A 26,711-nucleotide genomic window follows, 5' to 3' on the forward strand; every position below is an offset into this window, starting at 1 on the left:
ATAAATAAAATCTTCAAAAATTGACTTGTGGTGATGATTTCACATTTCTATAAATATACTGAAAACCATTAAAATTTACATTTTAATGAGGTACACTGTACAGTGTGTAAATTACATCTCAATAAAACTGATAAAGAAAGAAATGCCTTAAGAGTTTTGCAATGCAAAAGAGTTTTGCAATCCAGGCTCTTAGGCATGTGAGTTTGCAGGTTAATCAACACATCCATCACCATACGATGTTGTCGTGTGTATGTGAGTTTGTGTGTGTGTACGTGTGTGTGGTGAGAATGCTTAAGATCAGTCTCAAATTGCAATTGTATAATACAGTATATGTATAACAAATCATTGTGTTGTAATTTTTAAATCAATTTTGTTAGTTAAATATACTTCAGTAAAGCTGGGGGAAATAGTTTCCAAGTGCGTCCCAAATTTACACAATGATTCATTTTTTCTCTTATATCCATGAAAACAGAAATTCGATTATCTTAGGGATATTATAGCCACTTACATTGGAAAGTTTTCTAGGCACACAGGCAAAAATGGATGGAAAATAAATTTCCTTCCAGTGTAAAATGTACACTTGAGATTTTAATGAACACATCTCATAGCTTGTTGTTGGTCCGAGAAGAGTCCCTGTGCCCAGCTAGAGCTGTGGGGTTCAAATTTCCCACCAGAGACAAAGACCCCAGGATTTTTTATCTTCACAACCAGATAAGTGGGCGTGGGGAAGTGATGGGCGGAAGGCTGAGTGCTGGCAAGGATTAACTATGGAAGCGGAGTCAGACTCTTTATTACAGATGATGAGGTCACATTTAAGTGTCTCTGTTTCTAAACAAGGGTCAGGGTTCCAAGAGTATCTTTGCAGCCTTAACGCCGCTCGCTTGACCCCTAGAGGACTTAAGACCCTCTTGTTCCAGCGTGGCCTGGCCTGGGCCACCCTCTTGTCTGTACTTGCTCCTCCTTGAAACTGAATCAGGAATTTCCTGTGCACACCTGTCACCACGCGTTCATAAAGAGGTGGGGAAACAACAGTGTCAGTCCCAGGTTGGCAAAAGTTCTGTTTAAAAGTAAATAACCCAGGCAGGGACAGGTTAGGACCCCCTGGCAGAAGCTGGTTTGGCTGAGCCGGGTCCTCCCCGGCTTCTGTCACTCAGAGTTGAGGGAGCGCAGCTTTGAAATCTGTCCAATCAGGGGCGTCGCTGGGGAGGTGGGTGGGGCGAACCACCGCGCCTGCGTGGACGTCCGGTCTCCCTTCCGCCTCGCTCCGGCTCTAGGGTCGCCTTCTCTTAACGGTCGCTGGTGGCTCTGTCACAATGTGACCTGCACTGGCCGTGAGAGTCATAGGAAGGACTCAGGGGATCCGGGAGACCGCGAAATGGTGAGTGTGCGGCCCCGGGTGAGGAGACGGGGAGGAGGACCCGGCCTCCCCGCGGTCACCTCCGAGTCTGCGGACCCGAGTCCGCGGGGGCGCCGCTCGGACCTCAGTCCCCTCCGGCCGCAGCGTGGGGGCCGGGCCGGCAGCCGGGACCCCGGGCGTCCTGTGGTCACTGCGCGCGGCGACTTCGGCCCCGGAGCCTCTCTGGGCAGCTCTGCGCCCGCAGCCTCGCGTGTCCCCACGTGGTGCGGTGACCACGGGGAGGGTCATCGGGGACAATCGTGACTCGGTCTCCGTGGCTCCTGCGTGGGAGGAGCTGTGGCCTGTGGGGTCCCCAGTGCCTCCTTTCTCCTCAGCTGGTACCCGTTTTCTCAAGAATTTTCTAAATGTCTGGGGAGCAGGGTCTCAAATCCACGACCCTGGCCCCGCTGCTCTCCCTGGGACTGGCAATAAATCCCTAAATTTCCAGATCCTTCCTCACATTCCCAAACACCAACTTCCCGTCTCCGATTCACAGCATCATAATCAACTACAAACACCCAATATTTTAGTTGTTTATCATTTTCCCATAGTCAATGGGTGGCCCTTTTAAAAAGGTTTATTCTTCGTTTGTGGATGTTTTACATCAGAAAAAAGTAGCAGATAGCAACCTGGAACTACGTTGTATGAAATCGTCTGTCTCTCCTCCCAGGACGTGTTCTGGGCACAGACATTCAATCGAAAGTCCTTTGGTGGAGGTTCCTCTTGGCAAACTTCCGGGTGATCCGTCCTGTCGCCACTGCGCCTCATGGGTTTGTCACCTTGAAAAGACCATATTCACTTTTAGTCTCAGTTTTTCAATGAATAATTAATTAATACAGCTTGAAAGGCAATATAAAATTTTCCAAAGAGGTGAATTTCAGAAAAAATAAAACATTCCAGTAGTTCGTTGTTTGATTTAAAAATTGTTTCTTTTTTTCCTCCCCAAGCATGTTTCTAATGTTCTGAGGTCTGTTCTTTTACTTCGTGTGAGTTCAAATGGATTTCCAGGGCAGACCTGAAGTGCTCACGTGTGATTAATAGTTTATAAAACAATCTCTTGTCATGGAAATAATTAATTAAAAGCTTTTTTTGTTTTTGTAATGCAGTACTTTCCTGTGGGGTTTCTTGTTGAGTCAGCAAAATGCCATACAATTTTTTTTCCCTCATTTCCACATAAACACTGGTTCAGGTGTTTTAGCTGGATTGATCAAACACTGGATTTGTGTCATTTAAGGTATCAGTGGTGGGGGCCGGCCCCGTGGCTTAGCGGTTAAGTGCGTGCGCTTGGCTACTGGCAGCCCGGGGTTCGGATCCTGGGCGCGCACCGACGCACCGCTTGTCCGGCCATGCTGAGGCGGCGTCCCACATGCGGCAACTAGAAGGATGTGTAACTATGACATACAACTATCTACTGGGGCTTTGGGGAGAAAAAGGGAAAAAAAGGAGGATTGGCACTAGATGTTAGCTCAGGGGTGATCTTCCTCAAAAAGAAAAAAAAGATAGTGGTGGTCCAAAAAAACTCCAGTGGGGGCAGAGGCCTGAGGGCAGTGGATCTAAGCTAAGGCCCCCTTGGGCCTGCAAAGGGAAGGAATGAAGGCCCAGTTGTTCTTCCTGGGGAGCCACCCCCTGCAGGTGTCCTACTGCTCACACCCCCCATGGAAGGAGCCTCTATACTGAGAGGAGCTGCAGAGCCCTGGAAAGCTGGGGGTGCACGTGCACGTGGGGGTGGCGAGTGATGCCCTTTCTGAGATTGTAACTGTGATTTCCTTGGGCCTGTTTCTAGACATAAATTGCAGTTTTGCATCCACAGTGTAGGGGCACTCAGAGTGTAACTTGTTTACATTGAGAAAGTCTGTGAAATCAGTACTTTTGTGTCCTGGATTAGGGTTCGTTGATTTGGGAGTTCATTTGGGTCAGAACCTTAAACTGACTCCAGCCGAGTTTTCCTCATTGTGAGAAGGGAAGCCTGAGAGAGGGAGCATTTGCATTATTCCCTGGGGAGGGGAGGGTGTGTGGAGCTCCCAGAGTTCACTCCTGTGGCTGCTCAGGTGCCCCACCCTCCTCCACCAGGGACTGACCCACCCCAGGGGTTCTGTCTCAACCAGGAGGGTCAGGAATATGGAAGCTTCTGAGTGTGGCTTTCCTTCTGTCCTGTGGGAAGCAGGCTGCTGATCTGTGCTGATTCCAATATTTGTGTTTCTTTCCTTTGGATTCCTTTATCGGTTGAATAGTGCAGCCCTTTGGCTCTGGTTTCCCTTGGCACTTGGGCCCTGACACTGTTCAATTGAGAGATAGGATGTGAGGAAAGCAAAAAAATTGTGGAACCAAACACACTGAAATTTTTTTCATTTCAGGCAAGAGAATTTCAAGATGTGACATAAATGTATTCAGTTTTTTTTAGCACATTTTTAATTTTTAGATCCATTTTTCTATGTGCATGTCTCTAGAGAACATAGAAATTTAAAAGGCTAAAGCAATTGATTTCTGTTTTAATTGATGTGAGGAAAACCTCTGAAAGCTTATGTAAATCTTTGAAAATACATACATTTTGGGGGTTAAATTGAAACCCCTATCGCAACGTAATATGCTACTTATTCCTGAAAATCCCCCCAGTGTGAGATATAGGTGAAGGACAACTAGGATGCAGCTTGTCCTTTTAATTAGGAAGGATTTGAAAATTTTCATTTTTGTGGTTTGCACTTTTGTAACTGTTAGTGTTTAAAAGAATTAAATCCTAAAATGGTTTCCTATGTACAAAAGTTAAAATTAAAGACTGTTAAATAATATGATATAGTATATATCAGTTTCTTGGGCTTTTTTTTAAAAAATAAATCTGTAAGACAGCAAAGTCTAAGTTAAGAGACTCATGGCCAACATATCCTGGTCCCCTCCAGTGCTGTTACTCAAGTCACCACCAAATAAACAGTGTTATTTTTTAGGCCCCTGTTAGTGTTTCTGCGTATAAAAACAAACAATTGCAAATGCATGTCTTTTTACCCAATTTTGTCCTTTTAATGAATGATTGGACTCCATACTTTTGGGTGTTTAATTGCTCCCAGCTGAAGCCCCACCCCACCCTCTTCCCCTTGTGCCCCCACTGGGACAAGCTGATGAGAAAGCCTGGGTGTTCTCTCCTCGAGAGCAGGCAGGAGATTCCACCACACAAGCCCCTGCCTGTGTGCAGAACTCTTACCCCGGCCTCACTTTCTATCTAACCCCAGTGAACACCCAGGCCAAGATTCTTTTTTGTTCTCTGAAGCCATTTCAGAGCTGCCTGAGAGGCCACCCCTGCCCTCCCAAAACCTCTATTATGTGAGTCCTAAGCCTTTTCTTACCCTGTGTGTGTGTGTGTGTGTGTGTGTGTGTGTGTGCACGGGCCACCCTGGCATCAGTGTCAACAAGGGACCCACCCCTCTGCAGTGACCATAACAGTTGTGCCCTGAGCAGCATGTCCAGACATGACCCCCACCCGTGGGTCTGTCTGCTCCTGCTCTGACTTGCTCACCTGCTCTGCTGCCTGGTGGCGGCCTGCACTGTGGGCTGCTGCTTGCTGGGGAGCCTGTGCTGTGAGCTGTGCTGCCCCGTGTTGCAGTGTTGACCCACCAAGCCTCAGTTCTAGGTTCAGCTGAGCAGAGTTGGAAATTTTAAGAATTTATAGGCATTTCAGAGCAGGATTATGGGATTGGGGTCTCTTTAAAGTGGTCCTGTTTCAATGTCTTTGCTGGGATTAATGTGTGTGTTAGAGTGAAGCTGTGTCAGAGGCTGCTTTGGACGTGAAATATCCCAGGGATGGGGGTGGCACAGGGGGACTATACCTTGTGCAAGAGGGGACTTCATCAGTGGTCCCTTCTTGAAATGAAGCAGCTGTCATTTAAAAAGACAAGGACAAGAGAGGGGGAAAGGCAGCCAGTAGATGGCAGGTAGAGTCCACACTCCTAATGTTACTGCCCAACGTGGGGCCTTCTGCTCACCTCAAGACGTGCCAGTAGTCAAGAGGCGAGGTGGTAGAAGAAAAAGGACTTTTTTATTACAGCTTGCCAGCAAGAGGGAAGATGGCTGACTCACGTCCAAAAGAACCATCTTAAGGGGGCACAAAATCTTACAGCAGTTACATAGGCCATTGGGTTATTGGAGAGCGGTTTAGGAATGTTGACCTTCTGGTGTTACAGACTGGCAGTGCCACACCAGATCTTTCAGTTTTCACTGATGATGGCTATCAGGATAGATTTTTCGTTTGGGGGTCATCACATTCCTCAGGAACTCAAAAAAACAAAGTTATCCTCATCGCAGCTGGGAGGTACATGCACAGCAGGGATCGTAAAATCTACAGAGCAGTTAGATCTGGAGGGTGCATATCCAGCTGGGTTAGTTAGTCAGAGGTCATTTCAAAATTACAATATAGTTTTTCTTTTCTACAATATGGCTTCACTTATGTCAACCTTGTCTTGAGCCGATATCACTAATACCAGACCCTTAAGTACCGCTGCTGCTGCTGCTGCTGCCCCTGTCTCCACCATGACAAAGATCCTGACCCTTGGGGCTATAGGGGACAACACCCATGGCACCCCTGTGGCACAGAAAAGGGATTAGTTCAAACCTGACCTTAAGTCCACGGACCTTAAACTCACTAAAGCACCCAGTGGTCATCAGGGACGCTCCTAAGCTTGCTGGCACTGTTTTGAGGCTCTTGGGAAGAAAAAATATATAAATACCAGGGTAGAGATGATGCCTTTTCCCGAAGTATACCCAATGACCAAAATAACAAAACAGGGAAGGACAAGAAGGAGGGAACAAAAGAAAAAAGTACTGAAAGAAAAGTCCAGTTTGAACCAATTGGAAATCCAAAATATAATAAAGAGTTTACATAACTAAACAGATAAAGCTACATTGCTTGGCTTTTGGGCCTCCACAACATAGGTTCTGAATTAATTTTGCTGTCTGCTGTAATGCACTAATTCAGAAAGCTTCAAGCAGTTAATCAATACTAGGTGTCAAATCACAGTTATACCGGGATCCCACTAAATTTAAGGAAGGTGCTGCCAATGATCTTAGGGGTGTTAATGAATATAATATAGAGGACACATAGGACAAGTGTTTCTCCTTAACCATCAGAACTATGGTCCTGCCTGAGTTCTCCGTGGTCATAGCACTCATTGTCCTAAATCATTCCATAGTGAGCTGGGAAGGACTTTCAAAGATTGCCAGAACTGAGCTAAAGTGGGTATGTCTCCAACTCCTAGAAATAACTTCATGCCCCATCTCCCTTACTTCCATCTAGTAAGGATCACATAATTCCTAACAATTGGATGATCAAGAATTAAAATTAAGTGAAGTCTTTGCCACTTACAAATTGGCTTGACAAATTGTGACCGCAGGGATTTTACCCTCCAAATCAAGTAGTTAATATGGCCCATTGTAAATTACACAGGGCCTTGAAGGATTGAAAACTGTTTAAAAAACCTAGTTAGTGAAGGGTTGATTATTCCCAGTGATCCTTTTAACAGCCCAATTTATCTTATTAAACCAGGAAAGGACGAATGACACCTCAGAGTGGTTTACCTCAACCTGAGGCTATGGTTGCAGCACACAGACCTCTATACCCGGTCCCCAACAGTGTGGAAATTACTGACTACAACCAATCAGCAAGTGATAAATATCCTGCTGTCACAGATTTGGCTAAGTCTGTTCTGTTCAGTGCCTATGTCAACAGCCTCTAAGCTGCACTTGGCCTTCCCCTCTGAAGGGACATGATGCACCTTTACTGGATTATCCTCGTGGATCCTCAACAGCTGTGCCCTCCCACACAGTTCTTGCAGCAGGATCCGAACTGCATCCTGGTTGCTCCAAGAACACAGGTGTGCTATTACATTAATGACATGTCCTCTGAGAACATTCAGGACTTAAAAATATTGAAAAAGGAGCTCACAAAAAGTGGATGGGACATTGCCACACATATAATATGAGGCCCTGACAACTTTGTTAAATTTATGAAAATTATTTGATAATCAGACCCGCTCCTTCTCTGAAGGAGAAAAATTAGCTATTTTTCCTCTGAGCACCCCCAACATCTACTAGGGTCTCTTGATGTTTGGGAGGCAGTATATTCCTTGTTTACAAATTTTACTTGAGCCTATTTGTGCTGTTACTTGCAAATTTGCCACCTTGAATGGGCACCCCTACCACAAATGTCTGGAGATTCTCTCCAAATTGTCGTACAGCAAACACTCCTGTTAGTGCCCTCAGAGTCTCTTGCACTATAGAGGCATCAGTGACCTTCTGTCACACTTCCAGGGGTAACCATGATAGCCTTAAGTTGTCCAAGAACCTGCCCTAGGCACCAGACTATATGTCATTAGAGCTGCAATTGTCTCTACTTACGAGGCTAACCTGAAAGCAGATGGCCCTGAGCATGGGACCTCTATCCAGCAGTCCATTTTGGCTTGGGCCTTGGAAACAGCACCCCAAGAGCACAGCATGGCTACTGAGACCCCTGGAGACATGATGGACCCAAACCTGGGCCTCTGGGATATCCTACCTGCAGGAGGGGTGGGCCTTCCCTCTTCCCAGTCCCTTGCCAGGTGCCATGGTGCTGAAAAAGCTCACCCCTCTCTCAGACCCCCAGGCTCCCTGGGGAGTTCCGTAGAACTCCCTGAGTGAAAAGCAATGAGAATTCATAGACTTTAGGGACAGCATCACCTCATTTGTACATGATGGAGCTCAGGTAGAGTTGCTTTTCATTTCTGAATTGGGACATCTCTGATGAAGGACTGGGCCCAAAGGTCATCACACTGACCATACATCCAGCAGTCATCTTAGCACCAACCAACAATGGGCTCCAGCTGCAGACATTACAGACTGGGGGTGATTCCCTGAGAGTTGCCCTTTTGTGGAAAAGAACTCCAGGAATCTCTTGCCTCATAGTTACCTACAAAATAACATTTGTCTCTCCACATATGAAGGCCACACACAAAGCCTTGCCAGGACAATTTTTATCCACATGGGGGTTCCAGACACTATTGATAGTAATGGAGGCACTCATTTCACTTCTCAGAATATACAGTGCTAGGCTCTTAACAAGGTATTCAATAGAAATTTCTTCTCTCTTCCAATTCTCAGGGTGCAGGCCTCGTAGAGCACCATAATGGCTCACTGAAATAAGTTTAAATTGATTGAATGAAAGATGGTCTGTTTCTGTCATCAGCCAGTCATCGGGGTGAATTTTTTTTTTTTTTTTGAGGAAGATTGGCCCTGAGCTAACATCTGTTGCCAATCTTCCTCCTTTTTTCTCCCCAAAGCCCCAGCAGATAGTTGTATGTCATAGTTGAACATCCTTCTAGTTGCTCTATGTGGAACGCCGCCTCAGCATGGCTTCATGAGCAGTGCATAGGTCCTCGCCCAGGATCCGAACTGGTGAACCCCTTGCCACCGAAGTGGAGCACGGGAACTTAACCGCTACACCACTGGGCTGGCCCCAGGGGTGAATATTAATGTGCCCATCTTTATCTTTTCTCTTCCTAGTTGACTTTACAGATCAGGTTTAGGTTTATAGAAAACTTCATCAGAAAGTGCAGAGATTTCCCACGTAACCCCTCTGCCTCCACACAGTTTGCCCTATATTTTATATCTTGTGTTACTGTCATACATTTGTTACATTTAATGAGCCAATTTGATGCACAAACATTCATAGTTTACATTAGTGTTGACTCTGTGTTATACAATCTCTGGGCTTTGGCTGATGTAGAATGACCTGTCTCCATCATTTCTGTATCATATGGGATACTTGCACTGTTCTAAAAATCTCCCATGCTCCACCTATTCATTCATCCCTCCCTCCCTCCTCCAAATCCCTACCAACCAGTGATCATTCAGTGTCTTATATTTCATCTTTTCCAGAAAGTCACATGCTTGGAATCATACAGTGTATAGTCTTGTCATATTGGCTTCTTTCATTAGCAATATGATTTTAAAGTTTCTCCCTGTCTTTTTGGCTTGATAACCTCATTTCTATTCATCACCGAAGAATGTTTTATCCTACGGATATACTCATGATTTTTTATCAACTCGCTTATTGAAATTATTTTGGTTACATTTAGGTCTTGACAGTTATACATAAAGTTCCTATAAACATTCACGTGCAGAGATTTTAGTGAACATCAGTTTTCGACTTAGTCAGGTAAGTTTGATGAACACGATTGCTGTATCATATGCTAAGAGTAGGCTTTGTTTTAAGAAACTGCCTCTCTTCCAAAGTAGGCATACAATTCACCATTCCCACCAGCAATGCATGAGGGTTCCTGTTGCTCTCCATCTTCATCGTCGTTTGATGTTTTCAGTGTTTTTAACTTTATCCATTGTAGTAAGTGTCTAGGGATACCTCATTCTTCTTTTACTTGTAATTTCCTAGTGCTGTATGATTTTGAGCGTGTTTTCATGTGCTTATTTACCATCTATATATCATTGTTGAAGTGTGTGTTCAGACCATTTACCCATTTTTAACTGGGTCGTCTTCCTTTTGTTGACTTTTGGGAGTTCTTTGAATGTTTGGGTACCAGTCCTTAATCAGATAAAGATTATCTGCCGGTCTGTGACTTGTGTTTTCATTCACTTAACACTGTGTTTCACTGCTCACAAGATTTTCTTTCTTTTTTTTTTTTTTTGTGAGGAAGATCAGCCCTGTGCTAACATCTGCCAGTCCTCCTCTTTTTTTTGCTGAGGAAGACTGGCCCTGGGCTAACATCCGTGCCCATCCTCCTCCACTTTATATGGGACGCCGCCACACCATGGCTTGCCAAGCGGTGCATTGGTGCGCACCCGGGATCTGAACTGGCGAACTCCGGGCCGCCACAGCAGAGCGCGTGCACTTAACGGTTTGTGCCACTGGGCCGGCCCCAAGATTTTCTTTTTAATGAAGTCAAACTAATTTTTTTCTATCTTGCTTTTCATGTTGTGTCTAAAAATTAATCACTAAACCCAAGGTCGGCTAGATTTTCTCCTATGTTATCTTTTGGGAGTATTATGGTTTTACATTTTATATTAAGACCTATGATTCACTTTAAATTAATTTTTGTGAAAAGCATAAAGTCTGTGTCTAGGTTCTTTTTTTTTTTTTGGCATGCAGTTGGCCAGTTTTTCTGGCATTATTTGTTGAAAAGGCTATGTTTTCCCATTGAATCGCCTTTGGTGTTTTGTCAAAGATGCGTTCATTTTTGTGTGGAACTATAGGAAATAATAGACTTTTGTATATTAACATTTTATCTTTCAACCTTCCGCTACTCTCTTCTTAGTTCAAGGGGTTTCTTTGTTATTGGGGATTCTTTGAGATTTTCTCCATAGACAATCTTGTGCCACAAGGACATTTTTATTTCCTGCTTCTCAATCTATGTATGTTTTATTTCCTTTTTGTTCTAATTACATTAACTAAGAATTCCAGTACAAAGTTGATGAAAAGTGGTGAGAGGGGCCATCCTTGCTTTCTTCTTGATTTTACTGAAAGGATCTAGTCCTTTCCGTGTAGTCCACTACTATTAAACAAGAGCCCAGTTGACATAGAGGTAGGCGTGGGCAGAGGGGAAGCATTCTCCAGTCCAGTGATTTGGTCTCAATCTTTTAGTGAGCCTGTGTCCCAGGGCTTGACCTTCTGTGATATAATAAGAAAGATATTTGATCTTTGTTCTCAGTTCTCAGCAAAATCCTCTTGAAGCCCTTGGGATTGCTTGAGTGATAAGGTGATAGAGTGTTTTCTGTTTTAATCAGGCAACTCTTGGCCAGCTCCTAGATAGCTTAAGGATGGGGATTGGACACTAGAAACATTAAGCCTTGATTAGAGGCTTGGAAATTACAGACCCAGCTCCCAGCCTCTGTGGAGAGGAGCGGGGCTGGAGACTGAGGTAATCACCAATGGACAGTGATTTGATAAATTGTGTCCATGTATTGAAACCTCCATTAGAACACTTAAAGATAGAATTCAGAGAGTTTCTATGTTGGTGAACACATTCAGGTCCTGGGAGGGTGGAGTGTCCAGAGAGGATGTGGAATCTCTGCAGCCCCCCTCCACCTCCACTCCCCTCCCTCATACCTCTTCTGTACTTTGCCCTATGCATCTCTCCCTTTTATCTATTCCTGAGTTATATCCTTAATAGTAAACCAATAATAGTAGTTAAAGCAGTTTTCAGAGGTCTCACAATTGTTTCAGTAAATTACCAAGTGTAATAAGGTGTTAAGAGAATCTAGGAATTTATGGATGGCTGAGTAGAAACGTTGGTAGCCTGGGCACCCCATTTGTGTTGGCATCTAAAGAAGGGGCAGTTTGTGGGAATGAGCTCTTAACCTGTGGAGTTGGACATGAACCCTGGATAGTTAGTATTCGAATTGAATTGAACTGTTGGATACCTCTTCGGTGATGTAGAGTTGGAGAAGTGGCATTGGAACAGACACCAAGTATTTAATGTCACTAGGGGAAAAAACAACCCATTGTCTTCACAATTGCCCCAGCTTTGAGATCAGAAAAGGCTAGAAGAGACTCAAGTTGGCTGTTTCTCTCCCCCAGGTCAGTTCAGCTCTTGGAAAATCGTAGTCATTAAAGCTCTTGTTAAATAGGTTGTTTTTAGGGCATGCTTTGTTAAGAATAGAAGATTTTGGGTATATTTTTAAATGGCTACTGTTTTGTCTCTCTTTGTAAAATGGAGACAGTGGTTTACCCTGTGGCCTCAATTCTCTGATGGAAGAGTTGTTGATTTCAAGTTTCTTGGCTTTTTTCTTCTGAGGACTGGAATCTAGCTTTAAGCTCCTTACGTGACAGATCAGAAATCAGAAGTCTCTGACTCCTTTTTTTCACCAGTTTTATTGAGAAAAAATGGCCATACATGACTCTATAAATTTAAGGTTTACAACATGATGGTTTTATTTACACATACTGTGAAATGATTACCACAGTAGATCAGCTAACATCCATCTTCTCATATAGATAGAATAAAAAGAAAAGAAAGAAGAAAAGAATAATCTCTTTGTGATGAGCACTTTTAGGATTTGTCCTCTTAACAGCTTTCCTATATACAACAGTGTTAGCTATAGTTGTCACGTTGTACAGTACATCGCTAGTACTTATTTATCATATAACTGGAAGTTTGTACCTTATGATCACCTTTCTCCAATTGCCACCCCCCTACTTCTGGTAACCAAAAGTCTGATCTCTTTTTCTATGAGTTTGTTTTTGTGTGTTTTTTTAGATTCCACATATAAGTGGGATCGTAAAGTATTTGTCTTTGTCTGTTTCACTTAGCATAGTGCCTTCAAGTTTCATTCATGTTTTCACAAATTGTAGGATTTCCTTGTTGTTTTTTTAATGGCTGAATAATACTCCATTGTCCATATATATATATATATATGCCACAACTTCTCTATCCATCCATCTATTGATGGATGCATATCTATGGTAGTTAGAGGTCTCAGTGAGTGAGGATGTCATCATTGATCATTGTTTTCCTATCCAATATATCTTAACACTGTAGGAAGAACTTCTCGGGTGTGGGTGTAAACAATGGACAGCAATACCAAAAGTCCTGCGTTCCCGGGAGTAGCAGCAGTGGTTCCCATAAAGAAAGAGGAATAGAAAGAGTTCATCTTCATTTTAGCCGTGGTTAAACATTTTCATGCATGTGCTATTTGATCATGATCCAGATATATGGGTGTCTGGAACTCGAGACTTCCCTTGCTTTGGGCCACAGGTATTTGTGGTATTTATGTTTCTGTTTAATGTCAGTTGTAAGGACTGAAGATCACCTTTAGATTCAACATATCATTTAGCTGCTATTCAGACTGAGTGACATAATTTCTACCTCATGAATCCTTCAAGTTTCTCCCAGTCTGAGGAAGGGTGCTGGTCATCTGCACAGTTGTAACCCATCACGGGTTTCCTATGAGTAGAGTGATATCTGTGCAAGTTCAATGTAATTTCCTTGTTAAATCACTAAAAAGAGCTGTGAATGTTTAGAGGGTAATGATTTAAGCAATAACTGAGGAGAGCTGTAGACAGACACACAGTGTCATTTTGAGTAATATCCTGTGTGGTGGCAAAGGAGGTAAATTTGACATCCTCAAACTGGGAAATTTTCTATGCCTTTTCATAAGAGGAGTAGCTGGAAGGTTTTTGTTTCAATGATGCACAAAGTCCCCAAAGCCATTTTTGCTGTTTTCAGGGATCATTTCCATATGTTTACATTTCCAGGAGATGTTATGGAAGATGGGGTAAAACTTGACAGCTTTTGTTTCACTAACCAACAGTGGAAATCCAAACTTGTTACTATTTTTCCAGTGCTAATTTATGTTTTCCTAGGAGTGTAGAGATTATGTGATTTTGTAATTATTAGTACCACATTTGATCCCCTACCCCTTTACTTCCTCCCATGATGCAAATAAAGAAAGATGCAAGGGGTCTTACCCAAATTAACAGAGCTCACAACAGAGGAATCTCTTAGTTTTGAAGGCATAATGGGCAATGTCAAAAATTTTAAATTCACAAGAACACTGCAAGATTTATATAATTATGCACTCTTACAAAAGTGGCATCAAAGTTTCCAAATAGAACCCATAAGGCAACATGGTGTTCCACTTATATGACATTCTGGAAAAGACAAAGGTATCAGAACCTAAAACAGATCAGTTCTTAAGGGTGGGAGGGTTCAGTACAAATGGGTACCATGCGAGTGTTCCTCTGGGCTGATGGAGTTTTCCCCATGCTGATGGTGGTATAACTGTGCATTTGTGAAATCTCACACCTACTCAAAATGGTATGTGTATATACTGAAAAAATTAATAGAAAATAACAAATATTTTCACATGCTAGGAGAATGTTAAACTCTTTTGAACTTTGATTGCTGTGTGTGCAACACTTCCTTCCACCACCTTGGTTTCCTTCTTAGGAAAGTGTGGTTGGACAGGGGAAGAAGGATATAGGCCACCATAGACTTTTCCTGGTACCCAGTCTGAAGTTAGAAAACTCCCTCTAGAGATACACCTGCCTACATACCATTCACATAACTGGTGAGAAATTGATAGGGCCCCTGGCATCCATCTTTGAGTTGACACCAGGTATCCCGGGTCATATCCTGGGAATGTGGTGGTCTGAAGAAAAAAGGTGCATCTAACACATCCCCACAAGTGGAGTCTGCCTGGGTACATCCTCATCTAATCCTTGGGCATCAACATCATGTCTTCCCATAGCAGATCTTGAGCTTTTAAATTTCCCATCTGAAGACTACTCTGTGCCTCCTGGCTGAGAAACATGTTTAAATGCAACACTTGTCCCACTCTGGAAATTTTCTCTGTTGTATTGACCTTAAAATTAAGAGCCGGTTTTTGTTACTGGTAGAATGACTTACTTGAGAATTGCAGAGGGAGTACAATTCAGGTCATGCAAACTATGGTGAACCATAGGCAGGTAGGGAGAACAGTACCACACAGAGTTGTTTTCCTAGAGGACAGGAGGAAGCTGGGAGAGGTTGTTTGCAACAGAAGTCCATTGAAGGAAAATGAGAGTTCAAGGTGGTGATGGTGGCTGAGTGTGGTGGTTTCTCATTGGCTGGGGTGTTGCTGGGCAAGGAGAAATTCTTCCTTCCTCCTGCTGGGGTCTGTCAAGTAAGCTTCCTCCTATTGGGGAATGAGAGGTACTTCTTCCTGTTCAGGGTCTGCAAGGTATGGTGAGTAGTAGTGCATGAGAGCCCCCCCTTCAGGGCTTCCTGACTCCACTTTAGGTGAGATTTCCTGTATTTGTTTTCACATTTGCAACCCCAGGTGACCATGAGGTGAGGCAATGGCAGAACCCAGAACCCATGTCATGAGGCACAGGCCCCTGGAGCACAATACTCCCCACTGTCACATAAACATCATCTCTGCACCAACAAGCACAGTTTCACAATAGTCTCAATACAACCAACAATGTCAAAAAGAGATGCCCTCCCTTGTCCTAGCTCTGGGAGTCCCTCAGGTGCCCAGCTGTACTTAAATCACTCTCCCTGAGATCTCTGGCCCATTCCACTCTGTGGTTTCAGTGGCTCATGTGCTGACCATTCCTGGCTCACTCACCTCAGAACCTGCCTCCAGAGTGAGTTTGGAGCCCACCCACCAAGGCCGGTGCTTACTTTTTCTGGAACTGGACTCACCCTTCAGAGTTCCAGCCCCGAGGCCTGTGGGAAATAGCCATCTCAGTCAGACCTTCCACAGTTGCAGGGCCCCCACCCTTCACATGGCTCCCAGAATGCAAAGGGCACCACACCAAAGGAAGTGGTGGGAGACGGTGGGGATTTCTAACTTTCCTGATGTGCACAGCTGCAGGAGGCTGTAACCTCTCTCCTTTGTCAGAGGCCAGGTCTACTTTTTCATGAGGGAAGAGGCAGAAGTGGGTCAAGCTACATCCCTACCTGCTCTTGCAACAACTTCCAGTGCTTTCCTGGGTCCCCAAAGAGATGTCTGTGGCTGGGAGACCTGGGCTCTGAGTCATGAGGCCTTCTCCTCCCATCAGCAGTCATTCCAGGGTGGGGCAGTGATCAAGACCTCAGTGAGGATGGCCTGTGGGGCTGACCTGCATGAGGAGTGCATGCAGGTGAGACCTCAGGAAGTGGTGGATCCCAGGCCACGGAGACCGCAGGGGAGGACACAGCAGCTGGGTGAGGATGCACAGACCTTTGTTGTCCACACTGAGCTTCCACTGGGAAAGCAAAATGAGGAAGGGGCGCGTGGTGAGGGGTGCATTTCTGGAAGTGATCATAGCAGCATGAGGGGCTAACAGGATGGTCACTGCAGCCAGCCATTGTGGGCCCTGACTCTCCCCTCTTGGTGCTCCTCAGCTGTGATTCCTACAGAGATGACCTATTGTGCTGTGTGGGCTCAGGCAGTGTGAAGGCCTTTCACCATCAGGAGGGGCAGATGGACCCACCTGTGGAGATTGATTTAGGGGCTAGGAGTCACCCCTCTGTCGCATAGGATAGCATAAAAACAGTTCACTCTGTTACGATCCAGTGGATATGGGCTGTGAGGAGGTCTGCGTAAAGCGCAGTGTGTGTGTTTGCATGTGTGTCTGTGAGGCCAGTTGTTCAATAAGTGTAATCTCCTCCTGTGTACCAGGCCTTCTAGTAGGTGCTGCAGTGAACCAAGGGAACAAATATCCCTGTTCCCTTGAAGCTCACATTCTTCCTAGAATGACAAGAAACAAGAGGTACAAGTAAGGTATGTGCTGTGTCAGATGGCGCTGGGTCCTAAGGAGGGAGAGAAAGCTGCAGAGGAGTGTGAGGACCTGGCTGTGTGTCTCTGGGCCGTTGTCTCTGAGGGTTTGTGACTTTGGGTGTCTGTGTGTGGGTGTATGCACATGTGTGTCCAGGGAGAAAGCCTGTGAGATTTTGTATTTCTGTCTGGGGGACTATCTGTGTGTGTCCTTAAAATCTGGAATGCTTTTATTTCATTTGGTGCCTAATTGCCCTGGTAGCACCTCCCTCACCATGTTGAATTGAAGTGATGTGAGCAGATAAATCCTTGTCTTCTTTCTGATTGTATTAATCGAGTGTTTATTTTCTGTCTCTAAAGATGTTTTGACATCTTGGGGTCTCTCAGACAGAGGGAGACACTGCCCTCCCCCCCAGGAGTACCTAATTCCTCATTGGTGGTGGACAGCTTGTTGTGAGCAGGCCTTTCATGTGCACACCATCCAATCCAGTGCCATGTCCCTACAGACCTCCTTATCCACCTCTCACACACCAGACAATATTTCCCCTGCCCTAAACCAACCCAGGGCCAGGAACCAGATGACTAAGGACCCAAAGGCTGCTGGAGTTGTTCCAAGTAGCCGGTTCTAAGCTGCTTACTCTGCCCTGACTTACATTTCCTATGGAACCCCAAATAAAGGCTGTGGCCTAGATTTTCGTCCTGCTCCTGATTCTGCCTCCTGAGCAAACCTGATCCATCCCTGTGACCCTGCCTGGCATGGCATGCCCCCTTATCTTGGGAAATGTAAGTAATAAAAATCTTTATATGACATTGGCCTGTCCATGTTGTCACATAGTCACCTCCATAAATTAAGATCTCAAGGGTACAGATTGGACACTGATCCTAAGGAAAAAGTGTTCAGTTAAGATGGTGGGGCCACCATGGGGGAACTGAGTGAGGTGTGTGTGAATATGAGTCCACAGCAGAGGTGATGTTTACCAAGGAGCCTGCAGCACAGGACCTGGGTGCTGAGTGAGGAGATACTCACCTTTGTCCCTCACTGAGCTCACAGTAGAACAGCAAAGCAACAGAGGGACAATTCGTGATGAGGGAGTTTCTGGATGCATTTATAGCAGGGAGAGGGGCTGGAATATCATGACTCCAGCCTTTTTGGGCCTTGACTCTGCCATCCAGTCTCCCATTTTGTGTTTTTTGTAAAGAAGTGCTATTTGTCCTGTGTGGTGTGAGGAAGGGTGAAATCCCTTCCCCATCTGGAGGAGCTGAGACACCCGCTTTGGGGATTGGTTTGGGAGCCAGGAGACACCCCTCTACCAGGTGGGATGGGAGTGAGAGCAATTCACTTTGTGAAGGTCTGGGCCTGTGATGAGGTTTGTGTAAAGCTTCCATGTGGGTATGTGTGGTTTGTCTATCTTTCTCTCTCTGAGTCCCAATATGCAAGTAGTATTGGTGTGACAGCCCTTCTGGTAGGTGCTTTGGTGAACAAAGCGGAACAAATATCCCTGTTTGCTTTAAAGCTGACATTTTAGGAGAGAAGAAAGAAGATATTTCAGTAGAATTATACCATGTATCTGATGATTGGCCCTAAAGAGTAAAAAAGAGTTGGGAGGAGTGCAAAGGGCCTGAGAACTGTGTGTCTATAGGAATGTCTGTGTGTCTCTGAGCCATTAACTCTGAGGGTTTGTGAGTTTGTGTGTCTGTGTCTGTGTGTGTCCTCCTATATGTGCCGTGACAATGTCCATGTGATTTTGTATGTCTGTCTGTGGAGATAAGCGTGTATGTCCTTTGAAATTTTTTATGTTTTTTTCCATGTTCTTGCCTAACTGCCCTGGTAGCACCTTTCTTACCATGTTGGGTAGAACTGGTAAGAGCAGACATCTTTGTCTTCTCTCTGATCTTAGAGAGAAAGCCTTCAGTCTTTCACCATCAAGAATGATGTCAGCTGTTGGTTTTTAATTGATGCTTTATTTCAGGTTAAGGTAGTTTACTGAGGGAGTTTATCACAGTTTATTGAGTGTTTTCCTTGTGAAGGGATGTTGAACTTGGTCTAATGCTTGTTTGTATCTAATGAGATGATCCTGTAGTTTTTGACATTGATTCTGTTGTTTCTTATATTAATTCATTTTCAGATGTAAAACCAACATTTCTTTCCTGGGTTCAATCCCACGTTATTATAGTGTTTAGGTCATTTTATATATTGCTGGATTCAGTGTAGTAGTATTTTGTGTAGGCTTTTTTCATCTGTATTGAAAATGGGTATTTGTTTATGTAGTATATAGTATAAAATTGTCTAATGCTATATATAGTGTGTATCTGTGTGTTTATGTGTATATAGAGAGATAATATAGAATACAGTATATATGTATATTTCTATATGGTATATTTAGTACATTACCTGTATATAGTATAGGTAGCATATAGTTTAGTATTATACATAATTAGTTTATATTATATATAAGTAGAATATATTATATAATTAACAAATGTATAATTAGTTTTGTAGTGTATAGTATAGTGTTATACTTTTACAAAGCAGTATTACAGTCTTAGTCTGTAGCATAGTGGGTAACATTACCATGTTTGTCCAGAGAATTATTCAAATAAGCCATTCACAGCCTCCCATGACAACATAGGGGCCCCTCACTCCCTTAATATTCCAAAGCCTGCCTCCCCCACCCCCTGTTTGTTTTCTCTGCTTCTGAGTTCAACTGAGGTGTCAGTATGTGTTTCAGAAATTCTAATTTATCAGCCTGAGAGTTGAAGTGAGGCTCTGTGGTTTGATTTTTAGTACGTGCAGAGACATGTGTGACCTTCTTACATATTCGAGTAATTATGAGCAAGATTATCCCAGAGTGCTTTCTCCCAAAAGGGTGACCCTGGATAAGAAGTAGATGTTGTTCTTGTTGCCAGGCAGCTAGACCATTGACAGTGAGCTAAAAGTCTGTGAAAATGTGAAGATGGGTGGACTGTGGGCCAGGGCGTCCTCTAGCCTGATGGCCTGGAGGTTGACATCCTGCTGACCCTTGGGTCCCATCTCTCATCAGGGATGGCCTGGGGAGGGACAGCAGCAGCAGCTCCCCAGTGTTCCCCATCACACGTGCTGGTGGCACACCACCGTTGATGTGAAAATAGATGCAGGATTTATTTTACATGAACAAGAAGGCAAAGCACATTTCACAGTGTAAACCACATGACTTTTGCGTGTCAAAGGGAAGAAAAAGTATGTACTTTAAATTGCTTCCTTTTACATAAATGCTGAAAGACTTAGAAAAAATGAATTGCATTTTTATCTACATGAACATGGAGAATCTAGACACCAATGCTAGATGACGTTGCTAGAAGCAGTCTTCAGACGCACTTTTAAATCTCAGGCTGAGTTTTTGAAACTTGATGTTCACAATAAACAGTTCATGATAAACAAAAAATTTGTATGAACTATATTTTTAATAGTATTTAATAACAAAAATTCAACCCAGTAAATTTTGAAGATCTAATTGGCTTCATTGAGCAATTCTTCATTTGGGCAGCATCCCACCTAGCAAGTAGAGAGGAGCTCCAAAGACCTACAGAAAGGGAAAGGTTTTAAAGGCAGAAGAAGGAAGTCATAAACAGGAAAAAGTATTATTTTAAGCAAGGTTAACTCCCTTTGAGAACACAAGGGTCTTAGTAGGTGGATTACCTCATCTTCCATTGGGGGATGGAGAGGGCCCATGTGGCAGATTACCTCATTGGTGCTGACCAGAAAATCCTAGACTGACCGGTTAGACTGCATTCCTGGGGAAGGTTGAAGATGCGGTTAGGTAGGAATTAAGCCTGGGTTTGGTGACATGGGCCTAACAAAAGTGACTCCACTTGGGGCCTGTGGTTTCCTTTTTTACAATTTTCCCCTTTTTGATCAGACTTTTACCTTAACTGAGAGATGTGATCAAAATTAAGGCATTAGCACCACTCTCAGCTGCTGCTGTGAAATTCTCTCAGCTTTTGTTGTTCCTTTGAGTGGTATCCAGAGGTTATGACATTTTTGCTAACTACTGTGACATTCACAGGTCAAGACTTCCGGTTCACAATCTTTAAGTCAGTCATCTCTTCTTTCCTCTTTGGATGTTCCAGTCTTAGGGAGATCATTTGCTTGGTGGTTAGCAGCTGTAAACATGCATTTAATGCTTTTGAGAGAATACACTGCACCCGGAAGTTTATTATGATTAAAACCAGCAGGATAGTTCTAAATATCTGGAGTGCACTTTGGAGCTATAGTCCCTAAGACGCAAAACAATCAAAATCAAATGAGTCAAAGAAAGACCCCATTGATTGAGTCGCCTTTAAAAAAATCCAAGTGGCTTGCTCAGTGATCTTATGTAATTGAGTTTCATCTTCCCCAGATGCAATTCAGGTGCAGCAGGTGGTGGTGTCTGCACCTCAAACACCTCCTTGCTCAGCTAAAATAATCAAGGGCTATCCTAGTACTAAGAACAACTTTGGCCAGAGAGTCTAAGGATCTTCGTTGGGTAGCTCTTGTCTTAGCAATAGATTTTGCAATATCTTCAAGAGCTAAGGAGAGGTTTTCTGATTATATTATTATTTACATTTACTCCCAACCAGGGAAGTATGGCCTTGTCAAAGGAGGTGAATCCTGAGCCTGAATGCCTCCTGGTAGGTCCTGTCTTACTCAGTGATGTGCATTTAGGGGAGTCAATCACTGCAAAGTCTCTATTCACTTGTGAAATGTTAAGGGCTCAGATAGATAAGGTAAAGTCATCGCCCAGTAAGGCACCAGCCATCCAAGCATTCATAGGCTTAAGAGGAATGATAACCACTATAGACAAAGATAAACCCTGTAAGGGCACGAACCACTCTCACTAAGGTTGCATTGTTAATGAATTTATTCACAAGGATTGTTGCATTTGCCCATTCAAGCCAGGGGTCAGTTAGATTTTCTTCTAGCCTGAAATAAAAAGTTTGTCTAAAGTCCAGAGGTTACCCTTCTTAGCAATGGCCTGGGACCAATGATGGTGTTATCTTTCCAGGCACATGCCAGACTAAAGGAAATAAAGAAAAAAAAAGTAATAATTTAATGTTTAGATAAAGTAGGAAGTCTTAATCTGGCATCTTAGGAGGAAGCAGTCTACATGGATGTCAGTACTTCTCTTCCTTGTCAGTCTCCAGCATCTGTACAGGACCAGATATCAGGTAGGGCCTTCTTCAGCTGTGAGGGGTCTATCCAAAGTTCAAGCCCCTGAATTTTGGCTGTCATTTGGGTAGTGAGGAGGACATGGTATAGTTTCTTCCAAGGCGATTTAGGAGCAATCTTTATTCTTTCTAATTCATTTTTACAATCTTAAAGTTATCAGCAAAGTATACTTGTCAAAAAGTTCTTTCTTTGAATCTCCTTGAAGGTGAAGCACTTTTGCAGGAGCATTTGTAATAGCATCAGAGTAAAACAATAACTCTATGTAAGTGACAAAAAACTTAAAAATGCCCATGGCTAAAGATCTGATGAGAGTTCGTTATAATCGAATTAGCAAGGAAAATTGGTTATATTTGTAACATACAACATTTTAAGGTAAATACTGGAATTTTGCCTGATGATATTATACCAGGGCATATCAGATTTCTAGGAATTTCACACAATTTCTGGAACACTTAGAACCTATAGCTATATGGACACAACATAAAGAAGGCTTAGTATTCCTTCTTATTTGACAGTGCTTCTCATGTAATTTAACATGAAATAAGCCTGCTTTACCATCTCCCTTTTTAGAAGCAGAGAGAATAAATCATTTGAGATGTTCCAAGAGCCTTCTGGAAAAACTCAAACTTAGTTCAAAGACAAAAAGACTTCTTTTAGAATTGGATTTTGGGGAAGTTTGTCAAAGTATCAAAAGCTTTTAGATACTTGCCTAAATAGGATCATAGATCATTATGAAACAATATTTAATCATCTATTTACCCGAAGTGACAACAAAAGTTTTAAAAGGAAAATACAGAAGTTTATATGGTTTTGAGCAAAATTAACTCTTTTAATATTGAGAGTACTGGGTTTAAGTAATCAAAGACCCAATGAAGACAACATGGAAAATAGATGATTATTTTGACAAAACACAAGATCTTTTTTTTTGGTTCTAGGCAGATTACTTAAAAAAGAAAAGAAACAAGCCTTTAATAATTTCTGATTATCAATAGCAGACCAATACTTCAACAAAATATTGTGCTTTTAACAGAGAGAAAACCAAAAACTAATTTTGCAGCAGCTTACTTTTGATATTAAAACTCATTTACTTGGGCTGGTCCAGTGGCATAGCCGTTAAGTTCATGTGTTCCACTTTGGCGGCACGGGGTTCCCCAGTTCAGATCCTAGGCACAGACCTACTCAATGCTTACCAAGCCATGCTGAGGCAGCATCCCACATAGAAGAGCTACAACTCTACAACTATGATACACAACTGTGTACTGGGGCTTTGGGGAGAAAAAAGAAAAAAGAACTCAATTAATTAAATTTACTCCAATCTTAGGCAGCCCTGACCACACAGAAAGTTCCTTTCCTTATTATTTTTAGTAGTTTTTAATTACGTGTATTAGAAATTTTAACACAATTTTTTTGCAATTTTTTGATGTCATAATAGTTTATAATATTGTGAAATTTCACTTGTACATTATTATTTGTCAGTCATCATATAAATGTGCCCCTTTACCCATTGTGCTCATCCCCCAACCCCCTTCCCCTCTGGTAACTGCTCAACTGTTCTCTCTGTCTGTGTGTTAATCTTCCACATATGAGTGAAATCATAGGGTGTTTGTCTTTCTCTGTCTGGCTTATTTTGCTTAACAGAGTACCCTCAAGGTCCATCCATGTTGTTGCAAATGGGGCCATTTTGTCTTTTTTTATGGCTGAGTAGTGTTCCATTGTATATATATACTGCATCTTCTTTATCCAATCATCAGTCAGTGGGCACTTGGGTTGCTTCCACTTCTTGGCTATAGTGGATAATGCTGCAATGAACATAAGGGTGCATAAGTCTCTTGGAATTGTTGATTTCAGGTTCTTTGGATAAATACCCAGTAGTGGGATAGCTGGGTCATATGGTATTTCTATTTTTAACTTTTTGAGAAATCTCCATACTATTTTCCATAGTGGCTGCACAAGTTTGCATTCCTACCAGCAGTGTATGAGGGTTCCTTTCCCTCCACATCCTCTCCAGCATTTGTTGTTTTTAATCTTGGTAATTATAGCCATTCTAACTGGGGTAAGGTGATGTCTCATTGTAGTTTTGATTTGTATTTCCCTAATGATTAGTGATGTTGAGTATCTTTTCATATGCCTGTTGGACATCTGTATTTCTTCTTTGGAAAAATGTCTGTTCATATCCTCTGCCCATTTTTTGATCGAGTTGCTTGTTTTTTTGTTGGTAAGTTGTATGAGTTCTTTATATATTTTGGAGATTAACCCCTTGTTGGATATATGATTTGCAAATATTTTTTCCCAGTTGGTGGGTTGTCTTTTTATTTTATTCATGGTTTCCTTTGCCTTGCAGAAGTTTTCAGTCTGATATAGTCCCATTTGTTTATTTTTTCTTTTGTTTCCCTTGCTTGAGTAGACATGGTATTCAAAAAGATGCTTCCAAGACCAATGTCAAAGAGTGTATTGCCTAGCTATCTCACTGTGGTTTTGATTAGCATTTCCTATGATTAGTGTTGTTGAACAACTTTTCAGACTGCCATTTCAGTTTGGTGGTTCTCTATGATGGTTTTCTCAGCCTTCTCCTTATTTATCATTTGTGTCTCTGTTCTGGTTTTTTGTTTAGTGGTTACTGTGAGATTTGTATAAAAGATCTTGTAGATAAGTAGTCCATTTTCTGAAAGCCTCTTATTTCCTTAGCCTAAGCAGGTTCCATCCCTTTCCTCTTCGCTGTCAAAGTTGTTGTTGTCACAACGTATTCTGTTTTGTGTTGTGAGTTTGTGATTAAAATGATTATAGTTATTTTTGATGTTTTCCTTCCCTTTATCTTTAATGTTATAATTGTTTGCTAACCTTTTCTGATAGACAGCTGAAATTTTCTGTTTTTGTCTGTCTGTTTACCTCTTTGCTCAAGGCTTTGTAAACTTTTTCATTTTTTTTTCAGATTGAAGACCTTCTTGGTCATTTCTTGTAGTGCAGGGCCTTGTGGCGATGAACTCCCTCAGCTTTTGTTTATCTGGGAAAGTTTTTATTTCTCCATCGTATCTGAAGGATATTGTCACTGGATGGAGTATTCTTGGCTGAAAGTTTTTGTCTTTCAGAATTTTGAATATATCATTCCGCTCTTGGCTAGCCTGTAAGGTTTCTACTGTGAAATCTGCTGAAAGCCTGATAGGGATTCATTTGTAATTTATTTTCTTCTGTCTTGCTGCCCTAATATTTTTTCTTCGTCATTGACTTTTGGTTTTACTAATATATGCCTTGGAGAAAGTCTTTTTACAGTGATGCAATTAGGTGTTCTATTAGCTTTATTTACATGTAATTCTAGCTCCTTCTCCAGGTTTGGAAAGTTCTCAGCTGTTATTGCTTTGAACATGCTCTCTGCTCCTTTCTCCCTCTCTTCTCCCTCTGAAATACCTATAATCCTGTTGCATTTCCTAATTGAATCAGATATTTCTTGGAGAATTTCTTCTTTTTAGTCTTTGGTCTCTCTCCTCCTCCATCTGAAGTGTTTCTATATTTCTTTCCTCTAAATTACTAATTCTGTCCTCCATAGTATCAGCTCTGTTATTTAAAGATTCCAGGTTTTTCTTTATCTCATACATTGTGTTTTTCATCTCCAACATTTCTGATTTTTTTTTTGTTTCAATCTCTTTTGTGATTAATTCCTTCTGTTCATTAATTTTATTCCTGATTTCATTGAACTGTCTTTCTGAGTTTTCTTGTGAGTCATTGAGTGTCTTTATGATAACTATTTTGAATTCTGTCATTTGGATTGTAAATTTCTGTGACTTCAGGATTGATTTCTATGTACTTGTCATTTTTCTTCTGGTATGGAGTGTTAATATACCTCTTCATGCTATTTAATGGGGTTGACTTGTGCTGTGGAATAGTGGTAGTATCTGGTCACAGATTCCACCTGATGCCACTGGGGGGGCAGGAATTGTGTATTCTGAGCCCACCAAAATCCCTGGCAGCTGTGGCTGTCCTTTGGAAGCTGTGCCAACTGGAGCCCACCTGTGTTTGCCCACTGGCTGCTGCTGCTTTACGTACATAGGTGCACAGACGCTCTAGTAGGTGTCCCCTGTACTGGCCTACTGGCAGAGCTGGTGCATCAGGTGGGAGATGAGGAGGGATGCTTTTATGCACATGATCCCAGGGGCACTCCCACTCTGCACTCTCTGTCTGCCTTCCTGGGCTACTCAGCTTTGTGAACATGCCCTCATGATTGCTTAGCCTCTTGGTATGGAACATTCCCACAGAGGGCTGCCTTTCCTCCCTCTCCTCTCAGAGTTGTGCACTGGCTGCCATGTGCAGTCCTGTGTCCTAGATTGCTGCTGTTCAAGAAGGGAAGTGAGATCCCCTTACCTGCTTCCAGTGCCTCCTGGGGGGGTCCAGCGCCTCCACTTTCAAACATATTGCTGCATGAATCCCTCCAAAGTCTGTTGTGTTGTGTGAATGTCTTTTGCTAGTTTATGAATGTCCTTTTAATGGTATCTTAGGGGGAGAGACAAAGGAAGAGCTCACTCCACCATGAAGCTGACATCACTTTCCTGAAAATTATTTTAAAACACTCATTTAAATCCTCTGGAAATTGGCCTAAGTCCAAGCAGCAAATGAGAAACATCTATTCAAGGAAATAAATAGAAATTCTGTGAGAAAGGGGAGAGTGTGTGGTAATAGAACCATGTCCACACCCTCCATACACTCAGCTAAGCAAGTGAACACTCCTCTCTGGAGTGCTGCATCCAACACCAGAATACACGTTTCTCTTTCCCTGAGCTTCCAGAATGGTGTATTTTTCCTAAGATGAGGACTTCAGTATTACCCATTCTGCCCTCAGCTACCTGTTGCTGAATTTAAGTCTTTCATTGGTTCACAGGAAAATGAGGATACCCTTTTTGCACCCAGTCCCTTCTTATGGTACAGAGG

General features: G+C 42.7%; 1 protein-coding gene across 3 annotated transcripts in view; it reads left to right on the top strand.

The window, feature by feature from the left end:
- The first annotated feature begins 1,251 nt into the window (after window positions 1–1,251).
- The window catches only part of LOC101400420 (uncharacterized), a 56,018-nt gene continuing 30,558 nt past the window's right edge, over window positions 1,252–26,711 (top strand). For 2 of the 3 annotated variants that reach the window (XM_087425962.1, XM_087425963.1), the window contains exon 1: window positions 1,252–1,378. In XM_087425962.1, coding sequence (XP_087282088.1) covers window positions 1,376–1,378 — 3 coding nt within the window. In that variant the 5' untranslated portion in view covers window positions 1,252–1,375. The remainder of the gene's footprint in view (window positions 1,379–26,711) is intronic. The other variant, XM_087425960.1, reaches the window with a different exon arrangement.

The sequence above is a fragment of the Ceratotherium simum genome, chromosome 39 (genome assembly GCF_057802395.1).
Source record: "Ceratotherium simum simum isolate JZ-2026a chromosome 39, ASM5780239v1, whole genome shotgun sequence".
Taxonomy (NCBI): domain Eukaryota; kingdom Metazoa; phylum Chordata; class Mammalia; order Perissodactyla; family Rhinocerotidae; genus Ceratotherium; species Ceratotherium simum.